The sequence below is a fragment of the Rhododendron vialii genome, chromosome 10a, assembly GCF_030253575.1.
Source record: "Rhododendron vialii isolate Sample 1 chromosome 10a, ASM3025357v1".
NCBI lineage: Eukaryota > Viridiplantae > Streptophyta > Magnoliopsida > Ericales > Ericaceae > Rhododendron > Rhododendron vialii.
In genome coordinates, this window is record NC_080566.1 from 2,090,681 (window position 1) to 2,102,261 (window position 11,581).

The window sequence follows — 11,581 nt, forward strand, 5'->3', positions numbered from 1 at the left end:
TAAATCTGAGTGCATATAAATTTGAATCATACATTATTCGGTTAAGATTCGAGACATCTATTGCTTAGATGAGTGATCAGATTGGTCGTTCTGTACTGTTCTATGACAAGATGTTGGCATCTTCCAATTCCCCAAATATCATCATCAACGGGCCCACAAAGCATGTGATACACGAAAAGAAAAAAAGACGCATTTTATCAGGTGGCCCGACCAAAGCGACTTCTGTCTAGCGTATTATTTGGTTCGAACTTTGACGTGAGGAGTCAGCGGGTGCGGGTAAGTTTACGCATAATCGACTAATTTATTCACTGCTTCGATCAAATATTACGTCGAGACTAGAGAATTTATGAAAAAAAAATTCTTACGGCCTAATTAAAAAACTCAAACACTTGTTAATTGTATGAAAAACAAACAAACCAACTAACCGGACCGACCTCGGGCTTTTGTCCAGCGTCTCCCACTGATGAGATAAGAGTCCTTTTTTTTTCAAAAAAAAAAAACGACGTCGTACAGTAGACCCCAACCCCCATCGTGCACCGACGATTGACTGTCATAAATCATCCGCCACGTGTAAGGATCGGAATCTGCCATGTGGCTTTTCGCTCGGGTCGTTGAACTTTCCAACTAAAAATGGCCACTTTATGTGTCAGAGAAACGAAACAAAAGGCCCGCGAATGGGGGCTCTGCAAGGCTAAATTTCACTTCTACCCCTCTAACTATTAAGCTCCTTTCTACTTTCATGTTTAATTGGTCAAGCATGCCTATTAAGTCCTTGAAGTTTTCAAGTCGATATCTTTTTAGTCTTGTTTTGGATTTTGAATCTGCTTACTGAACGAAGACGAAAGTTCTGCTACCCGGGTCAAAATTGAGATGGGGACGACATTGAGGCTCATTATCGTCATTCAGTCTTATGGTTAATGCCAAAAATTTGTTGTCAACTATGAGGCTGTAAATAAGTAGCGTTTATATGTAGACAACGTATTAAGAATTTTTTTTATAAAAAAAATAGTTAAGGACATTATTCTTCAATTTTAAAAGAAACAACCAAAAGAGCAGTGTGCCTACAAAAAAGTATGAGTTTTTGATTAGTAATATTTTTTTTATAATTGAGAATAATAATATTTTTTAGTATTTTACAAAGAACAGCGACTTTCGTCCAGTAAATAGATAGGAACACAAAATTGGAACAAGTGAATATCAAATTTAGACGAAGTTGATAAATTAGTCAATGTGCAGCTCGGACACCTGGGAACCTGGGATATAAGAAAATACCAATTTGAAAATTTTAAGAACACAACAGAGTTAATTGATAGATGAAGGATGAATTAGACAGAAGCTGAATAGTTGAGGGAATAAAAGTGAAATTTGTCCAGGCCATAATTACTTGCTCCGCTAACATTTCTCCTTTTTCTTTGCTTCGTCAAAACGACAAAGACTCAAAGATAAGAAGCTAATACGTCCCCTCTCTCTCTCTCTCTCTCTCTCTAGAACTCACAGTCACTCACACCTTCTCCCTACCTGCCTCCTTTCCCAATCTCCATTTCCGTCTCTCTCACATATACATACACACATACAGTACAAGAATAGTTACGTACAGGCACGTTCTTTTTGTACAGACCTCATTGTCACGCCGACCAGTGCTGGAAAAACTCACAAGGAAGAAATTCTCTAGAACTTGAGGTTAAAGTAATGAATCCATGATTAACAGTTTCTCGGGTTTGGAGTTTGTTTTACAGCTCATTTTAGTTGAGATACGAAGTTTGGGATACAATTTCCCTTGATTTTGAGTTCGAATCAGATCCGTGATTAAGATTGATGTAATGCTTTTGTACCAAAAGTTTCCATCTTTCGACACAAATGCCATGTGTTTAGCAAGTTCTGTTGTCTATTGCTCTTTAGATTGTTTTGAACTTTTGATGATCTTTCAATTGAGGATATATTTTATATGGTAGTGAAATTATTGTAGATCAATGTTTGTTTCTTTATTGGGAAAAATCACGCACATTTACATGATCTAGTGAGGTTTTTTGAATGAAGTGGCAAAGAAAAATGTCAATGGCAATGACAATTTTGGGTAGTTGAATATATTTCCAATTCTCTATTGGGAGAAGCTAGCTGTGAATTGAATGCGAAAATGCCGGGTAGTAGAAGGAGAGGGATTCATCTTAGCAAGTTGTATTCTTTCTCTTGTTTACGGTCTCCGTTTAGAGATGAGCATAGACAAATTGGGAAAAAGGGTTATTCGAGGGTTGTGTATTGCAATGATCTGGAAAATCCGGCGGCTGTTCAGCTAAACTACGGCGGTAATTATGTTTCCACTACGAAGTATACAGCCTGGAATTTTATCCCCAAGGCGTTGTTTGAGCAATTTAGACGGGTTGCAAACATGTACTTTCTTGTGGTGGCTTGTGTTTCGTTTAGTCCGTTGGCTCCGTACTCGCCTATCAGCGTTCTTGCGCCTTTGATGGTGGTGATTGGAGCTACGATGGTGAAGGAAGCCGTGGAAGATTGGAGGCGTAGAAAGCAGGTAGTATTTTTAATTTGCTTTCACATTTCAATTTGGATGCTTTTGGTCTCTTAAGTTGTATTAGATGGCTCGCATTATGTCATCTGATTTAGTTTTTGTGGAAGAATTTCATTGATGAATTTGGTTATGCTATGAATCTATGATGCTTGATCCTTATTCATTTTGATAGTTGTTAGGGGTTTTGTTCAACAAAACCATTCAGTTATGAAAGAGAAAAAATATAGTTTAGCAAGATGCTGGCTGTTTAACCTCACATTGAGTAATAGCGAAGGTGGAAAGAAATATATGTATAAGAAGTATCAATCATCAACACTCCACAACCCTTGTTGAAAAGATAAACTGACAAAGTCTTATAAATAAAAGGAAATTTGTCGTTACTAACAACATCAGCGATACCACTTGATGCATGATTGGTATTGCCACGATTATCAGGAAGATTATGTGGCAAATTTATAGTAGTCAACTTACTAATTTGTTTGTGTTTGCTGGAACTCATGGCTAATGTATCTGAAAGCTACTGCTTTCAGCTTCTAGTGTGTACTGGCATAGTTGATAGAGCATAGGACTAGCTGCTGCTGGAACATTGACACAAATGGAAGATCATGGCTTCCACCATCTGGAAAAAATAAGTATGGACCATATGGTTTCAGAGAATCTACTTTTGTGCACTGCCATTTTGAATGGATCAGCTGGATATGTCCGTATTTAATCCTTAATCATTTGACATCTTATGTCTACGAAATAAACTCTGTCACTTGTTTCGCATCCTATGTGCATTGACTTAAATTCACTTTATGTATGTCTTATGCTGGATTTTGGGGATGGACAAAATGGACTTGTTCTTCACTAATCCACACTCATTGGCTGCCTTTTTGAAATCTAACACTGAAACTCTGCTTCTGAAGAGAAGTGTTAAAAAATTGGTTTCGGAATGTGCTTAATTTGGCAGTTGAAAATCTAATAGGTGTACAAATTGTTAATAGGTTGCATCTGTGAGGGGCCTACGGCAAAGTATAACTGCCTACATAGGCTAGTCTGTTATAGAAGCCCTATTGCTTGGATGTCTCTGATTCATAGAAAGTCCAATATGCACTTCTCTCCATGTAATTTAGGGCGATGTCTTGACCCAGAAAAGAAGTCTCAGGTACTTAAAATGTGGCCATTGTATTGTTATGTTCCTGCATCATCAGCTGAGGCTGCTCGTATGATTTGAGGACTGAAAAGTGAACTTCTTTCTTGAGGATCTTGTAAACGACCGATGAAACTAGTACGGTTTGAGTTATGTTTGCTTTTGTAAGGTATGCTGGAGTTAGTTCATTAATACCACTGAAAAAGGATAAGTCTTATTTTGCTAACTGTTACTTTCCTGCTTCCCTGCTTTTTTCCTCACGACTGGAATCGTAATCCTTTTGTTTTCCTGGCATTGTCTAATGCTTGTTTGGCTTATTTCACTCCTTTTGAAATTTCTCCCTGACTTGTGTTAAGTTAGCTAAAAATTGCACCTTTAATGTTCAAGTATAATGATAATTTCCAATTGTTTCAGGACATAGAGGCCAACAACCGAAAGGTCAAAGTATTTGATAGTAAGAGTGGTTCTTTCACTGACACCAGATGGAAGAAACTACGTGTTGGTGATCTTGTTAAGGTTTACAAGGATCAATATTTCCCTGCTGATTTGCTTTTGCTTTCATCTAGCTACGAGGATGGAGTTTGTTACGTTGAAACCATGAACCTTGATGGAGAGACTAATCTGAAGTTGAAACATTCGTTGGATGTCACAGCCCCTCTACGTGATGAAACTTCTTTGCAGAATCTCAAGGCAGTGATCAAGTGTGAGGACCCAAATGAAGATCTGTATTCCTTTGTCGGATCATTGTGCTATAATGGTCAAGAACTCGCGCTTTCCCTACAGCAGATTCTTCTAAGAGATTCTAAACTCCGGAATACAGATTATATTTATGGAGTTGTTGTGTTTACTGGGCATGACACGAAAGTGATGCAAAATGCAACAGATCCTCCTTCTAAAAGGAGTAAGATTGAGAGGAGGATGGATAAGATTGTATACATCCTTTTCAGTGTACTTATTTTGGTTTCTGTTGTCGGGTCTTTTGTTTTTGGAGTTGAAACTAAGAAAGACATTCGTCGGGGAAAGCTTCGAAGGTGGTATCTTCGGCCAGATGATACAAAAGTGTTATATGACCCCAAAAGAGCTTCACTGGCTGCATTTCTTCATTTTTTGACGGGCCTTTTGTTGTATGGGTATTTAATACCGATATCGCTGTATGTATCCATTGAGATTGTAAAGGTTTTGCAGAGTATATTCATCAATCAAGATCAGGAGATGTATGATGAGGAAACTGATCGACCTGCGCATGCACGGACTTCTAACCTGAATGAGGAACTAGGTCAAGTGAATACTATACTGTCTGACAAAACAGGTACTTTGACGTGCAACTCTATGGAGTTTGTTAAATGTGCAATTGCGGGCATTGCTTATGGCCGTGGCATGACAGAAGTGGAGAGAGCGCTGACAATGAGAAAAGGGGTTGGCGATACTTCCTCAGACTTACTGGGAAGTACTGGTCATTCAGTGGAATCGGGGAAGTCAATTAAGGGTTTCAATTTTAGAGATGAACGTATCATGAATGGGCAGTGGGTTAATCAACCTGATTCAGATTTCATACAAAAGTTCTTTCGGGTATTGGCAATATGTCATACAGCCATTCCAGATGTGGACAATGAATCAGGTGAGATTACGTATGAGGCTGAGTCACCAGATGAAGCTGCCTTTGTCATTGCTGCGAGGGAGCTTGGCTTTGAATTCTTTGAAAGAAAACAAACGAGCATCTCATTGCACGAATTGGACAATGAGAGCGGTAACAAGGTTGACAGGTGAGGTTTTTCTGTAGTCATTCCATGTATTCTTCATATTGGAGAACATTACATTGGGAGAATATAGGAAGCAAAAGACTGATTATAGCAGCTAACTTCCAGGTGCCAGCCAGGGCCGGTTTTGAGCATACGCCGAGAATATGGCCGCATCGGGCCCCCTCTTTTTTTTGGGGCCCCCAAATTTTTAGCCCATTATATTATGTTTACAGATGTAATTAGTAGGAAAATGCCCAATAAAACTCAGGGCCCAATTTAAATGGAAGTCCAAAACAAATGGCCCAAAATATGGTAGCTAAACTTGACTATGATAGCTTAATTACTGCTTTTGCTGTGAAAAATGCAAAAAAAGTGACGTTTAAGTAATACTGCATTACTACATGCCAAATTAATAGAATGATTATCCAACTTTTTATTATTATGGTTTTGAATTCTTGTATTATTTGTTTAAATTATCTTTTTATCACTTTAATTTTTTATTTGTGAATTATATAAAAGCCCCATTTTAAAAAGCTTGCATCGGGCCCCTAAAAATTCAAAGCCAGCCTTGGTGCCGGCCATGAGAGATTATTATTTGCATTTATGCATTTATAACTTAGTTTTGTTTATGAGGACCCTTGTTGGCTGTGGACATTTGCATCACCCATAGTCTAGCACTTTGATTGGGTTTTACATATTTCTGTCTTTCTCTCTCTGTTGTTTATTACCTTAATGAGGAAAAGATGAGGAAAAAAACGCAGGAAGTGCCTATGACCGTTTGGTGGCATTTATATCATGTTTGCATTCTGCAACACCTTTCGTTACAACTGTTATATTATGCAGGTATTTGTGCAAGTTTTTAATAGTTGATAGAAGTCTTTGAAATCAAAGAGTAACTACAGTGTCTAAAACTTTACATCTATGAACATGACGTTCGTGGTGTGATGAGCAACAAAATGTGAGCACGCCACATCTTCAATCCTCTTGTCAATGCATGTCAAGAAAACAGGAAGGGGCATTTGATGTTTTATTTTTTATTGTCAAAGTATGGTGGGGAACTCTATAAATGAGTATTTCTGTCGGTGTGGAGGTTGGCCTCGAGGTGGACAGATTGGACTCTTCTGGGGAGATGGTAAGCACGTGAGAAGGACCACCCAAAAGTGAAGGAGGTGATAGCAGATAAGATCTTAGACGTAGAGAGTTGCGGTAGAAGGCTTCTGAGCTTGTCACAGTATCTTCATGCATATTGCATCAGAAAGGCCTCCTTACATAGGAGGATCAAACCGCAGGGCCAATTCAGCTGTGCACAGTATCTCATGCTGAGGGATAGGTGGCTTAATCTCTTTGTTTGATAATCTGAGATTCTGAATTCCGAGAGGTGACTATTTATAGACATTAGAAATGCGCATCCTTCTTGGACCATTCCAATGGTTTTCTCAAGGGAAAAACTGCTTATTGTGGCATACAAACTCAAAACTAATACAATTGAGGCTAAATGAGGTGCAACCAATAAGCAAGGCATCTTCTCGTATAACGTTCTATTTCTTCATTGGTCTGTGACCCGTCTATTTCATTTTTTAAGATTTATTTTAATTTTCTTGTCATATTTTTAGTTGCAATTGAGGGGACTAGGTTTTCATTTCAGGTCTTACCAGCTTCTTCAAGTCTTAGAGTTCAGTAGCGCTCGTAAAAGAATGTCTGTAATTGTAAGGAATCCGGAGAATCAACTGTTACTCCTTTGCAAGGGTGCTGATAGGTTTGATTCCTATTGAACACCTTGTCTATACTTCCTGTATTAAGTCATCAATATTGAATTCATGTTTTGTCTACATAAATTCAGTGTAATGTTTGAAAGGCTCTCGGAAAAAGGACGATTATTTGAGGCTGAGACCAGGGACCATATCAAAAACTACGCTGAGGCAGGTTTACGTACGTTGGTAGTTGCATACCGTGTTTTAAGTGAAGAAGAGTACAGACAATGGGAAGAAGAGTTCATAAAGGCCAAAACTTCCGTCAGTGAAGACCGAGATGCATTGGTGGATGCTGCAGCTGATAAGATTGAAAGAAATTTAATTCTCCTTGGTGCTACAGCTGTTGAGGACAAACTGCAAAAAGGGGTATGTAGTGGAGTTGCTTTTATATGTTCCTTGCTTAGTTTTATATGCTTTAAACAGTTTTGAGTTCTGCACTTTGTCTGTTAACTGGAGCTGTACTTTTACTATATGTACTCTTATATAAGCCTACACTCTATTTCTTCTGCCCTAACCTTTTCTATGTTCATCTTTAGACGTTAAACGAGAGAGAGAAAGTGGAGGATTGTTCTGAGTTAAAAAAATGGATAGCTTACTAATTTATAAATGAAAGGGTAAAGATGACAAGATGTTAGTAAAGTTCACACACGTTGCACATGGCACAATTCTATTGACACTTTGAATTGAGCCTGAATAATTAGGAGGTAATGGGTAATGAAATTTTGATCTAGTACTGATCTCCATTTGTATAGGTTCCCGAGTGCATTGACAAGCTAGCAAAGGCCGGGATTAAGATATGGGTCTTAACTGGCGACAAAATGGAAACTGCAATTAATATTGGGTATGGTGAGAAGTGTTACATGGACACGTTTTCGTCGTCTTCTTTTCTTCCTCACCTGCAATTGCATATAATAACTGTGGTGTTTCTAACAGATATGCTTGTAGCTTATTAAGACAAGAAATGAAGCAGATAGTGATCACACTAGATGAGCCAGATATAAAAGCATTGGAAAAACAAGGGGACAAGGAAGCCATTGATAAGGTAAAGGATTTGTACTCAATTAAGCAACAGTCGCTCCTGGTATTGAAATTGTGGAAATATGATTCTTTAGGCTTCAATTCAAAGTGTACAAGAACAAATAAGAGAAGGACTAGATCAAGTTGGTTCGGTTAAAGAACGTTCTGTCTCATTTGCTTTGATAATCGATGGCAAGTCCTTAGCTTATGCTCTCAACAAGAATCTAGAGAACTCATTCTTGAAGCTTGCCACTAAATGTGCTTCTGTTATTTGCTGTCGCTCGTCACCCAAACAGAAAGCGCTTGTAAGTTTTTCATCTTGCTGAACGGTATTTGGAGATTTTTTATTTGTATTTTTCTCAAAGAAAAGTCATTCTGTTGTAACTGCCATCAAAGTAATCTGATAAAACCACTGAAGGTATGCAGGTTACGAGATTGGTGAAAAGGGGAACTGGTAAGACAACATTAGCAGTTGGCGATGGGGCAAATGACGTTGGCATGCTTCAAGAGGCTGATATTGGAGTTGGCATTAGTGGTGTTGAGGGGATGCAGGTTGGTCTTTTCTATATGAACTCTTTGAATGAGCTAATGTGATACAGCGTGATTTGAATCTCGCAGAAGCGTAGACATTTTATTTTTTCTTTAGTTTTAACATTTGTGGTAATAATTGGAGAATAAACTCATGTATGGTCACACATCATTGTTTGTTCTTATTGCAACCTGCGGATAATATGTCCATGGGCCCTGCTCTTTTATTTTCCATTTCTCGTCAGAAGTAATAGTTGAAGGGTAAGAATATTTTGTCTTGTTGACTCCTTTTCTTTTGTTTGTGGTTGACAGGCTGTGATGGCAAGTGATTATTCAATAGGTCAATTCCGTTTTCTTGAACGACTGTTGTTGGTACATGGCCATTGGTGTTACAGGCGAATATCAATGATGGTAATTGAGCCTCCATGTGTCTTTACCTGTCATTGGAAATAGCAAAATAGGCTCACGAAGCTTGTCTACTGGATGTGGCCATGTTTTATCTTTTGCCGCTTAACTTCTCTTAATAAGAATTCTCTGACATAAAAAAAATAGATACAGAGCCTGTCTATCTTCCCATTTCGACAATTCCATCTATAAGACATTGAATTGTGCTTGTTGAATGTTGATAGATAGAAAGTTTGCCAAATCATGTCATGCTTTGCTACATCTGGGGATAATGAGAGTCAAATCACTATATATACCAGTTGTTTCATCCTAGTTGATCTTTTTCTTCTAATCCCTCAATGAATGCAGATATGCTACTTCTTCTATAAGAACATAGCATTTGGCTTTACACTTTTTTGGTTCGAGGCCTATGCTTCCTTCTCTGGCCAACCTGCATATAATGACTGGTACATGTCATTCTACAACGTCTTCTTCACTTCACTTCCTGTGATTGCTCTAGGTGTGTTCGATCAGGATGTTTCTGCGCGACTTTGCCTCAAGGTGAAAGTTTTTTCTCTTCCTTTCATCTATGACGCATATTTTATAGAAAATGAAAACTAGGATTCGTGTAACCTATACAAGGATTCACGAGGAAACAATCTCTCTGGATCAAAAAGAATGTTGTGGCATCAAACAGCCTCTTAAATAAACCTATAACTTGAAACTATCTATGCTACCAAAACTGATACATAACTTTAGTATCTGTATCGTGATGGTGAAACACTGTTGGGTTCCCATTCTGTAAATGATGCAGGCTGTTTAATGCCAGACCTAGTGTAGTAAAACCAAATGGCCATTACCGTGTCACTGTAACTGTTCTAGTTGGTCCTTGTTTGAAAAAATGACATTTGATTCAACAACTGGCATGCCACAATAATCAAAAGTGATTGTACTGAAAAATTAAGCATGACCAAACTTGAGTTGTTTATCTCTTTTCTATCTATTGACAGTTTCCCACCTCCTTTCTTTGACTTTTAAATGAGAAATGCCATTCATTGATCCTACTTTCATGTTTCTGCTGTTCTTGTTATTGTTGTTGTTGTCGTTTTGGTGAATAATCCTACTTTTTATTTTGTTTTGCAGTATCCTATGCTGTATCAAGAGGGAGTACAGAACATCCTCTTCAGTTGGCCCCGCATACTTGGCTGGATGTGCAATGGGTTTATCAGTTCCATGATCATCTTCTTCTTCACTTCCAACTCCTCCATTCCCCAGGCCTTCCGAAAAGACGGTCAACCAGTTGACTACCAAGTCCTCGGTGCTACCATGTACACTTCCGTGGTGTGGACTGTCAACTGCCAAATGGCCCTTTCCATTAACTACTTCACTTGGATCCAACATCTTTTCATTTGGGGCAGCATTGCCTTTTGGTATGCATTTTTAGTCATCTATGGTTCCCTCAATCCAACGGTATCTACTACAGCGTATCAGGTTCTAGTGGAAGCTTGTGCTCCTAGTCCTTTCTATTGGCTTGTGACCCTTCTCGTCGTCGTTTCCACTCTGCTTCCTTACTTTTCATATAGAGCTTTCCAAACTCGGTTTCGACCTATGTACCATGACATCATTCAAATCAGACGTTTGGAGGGTTCGGAGACTCAGATTTCTAGTGAGTTACCTGCGCGGTTGGAGGACAAAATATTTCATCTGACGGAGAGATTAAGTCGTCGGGAGTTATGAAACAGAGTACATTTTCCGTTATGTGATTAGTTTTTTTTTTTCTTTTCTTTTCTTTCGTTTTTCTTGTTTTGTTCCATGTACATGTTGAAGTAGCATTTGAACAAATAGGTCTATAGTACAAATATATGTAGTTTTGCAAGGTGAAGCATAGGTATTAGGACATACATCATGTGCCTTTCAATGTTTCAGTTTTTGTTGTTCCTGGAAGAAGAAAATTGGCTCGATTTATTGTTTCAACCGTCCATTGCATCTTATAGTCTATTCTTTTTTATCCGCGAAAGAAAAGAATTCGTTAATTATTGAAACAAGTTCACAATGATTAAAATGATCCAAAGCAAGAACTTATAAGAAGGCATTTCACCATAACATTTTCGGGAAAAATGGTTTGTCTTTTTTCTTTTTTGTTGTCAATGGCTGCGCGATGAAGGAATGGATACGACAAATCGATGTCTGCATGAGTCAAACACAAGACTTTTGGATTTTTTAATGTGAATTCGGATTTTAGGATTCCCAATTGCCTCAGTGACAACGTTAAATCGTTAGGCTGTTTTGGTTGGTTCATTTTTTGTCTGTATGGATATACACCTACTTTCCATTGAAAAATTGCCCTAATGAGAATGCACCGGAAGAATTTCTCTTGGGTTTTCTGCCCTAAATTGGTTTTGTCCAAATATTGATGAAAAATATGGCAATGGAAGAAGAATTGACATTCAAAGTGAGTTCGGCCAAATCCGTTAAAGGGGCCCGCTACAAGTTACTTTCCTGATTT

The 11,581-nt window shown here is 38.3% G+C and overlaps 1 protein-coding gene across 1 annotated transcript; it reads left to right on the forward strand.

Moving 5' to 3' along the window:
- The first annotated feature begins 1,411 nt into the window (after positions 1 to 1,411).
- On the forward strand, positions 1,412 to 11,049 carry LOC131304826 (probable phospholipid-transporting ATPase 8). The gene is made up of 11 exons (XM_058332247.1): positions 1,412 to 2,527; positions 4,071 to 5,419; positions 7,041 to 7,151; positions 7,236 to 7,512; positions 7,899 to 7,987; positions 8,080 to 8,188; positions 8,259 to 8,468; positions 8,590 to 8,715; positions 9,004 to 9,102; positions 9,445 to 9,636; positions 10,219 to 11,049. Exons 1-11 carry the CDS (start codon positions 2,135 to 2,137, stop codon positions 10,810 to 10,812), a joined length of 3,549 nt encoding a protein of 1,182 aa, XP_058188230.1. The 5' UTR covers positions 1,412 to 2,134; the 3' UTR covers positions 10,813 to 11,049.
- Positions 11,050 to 11,581: the final 532 nt, after the last annotated feature.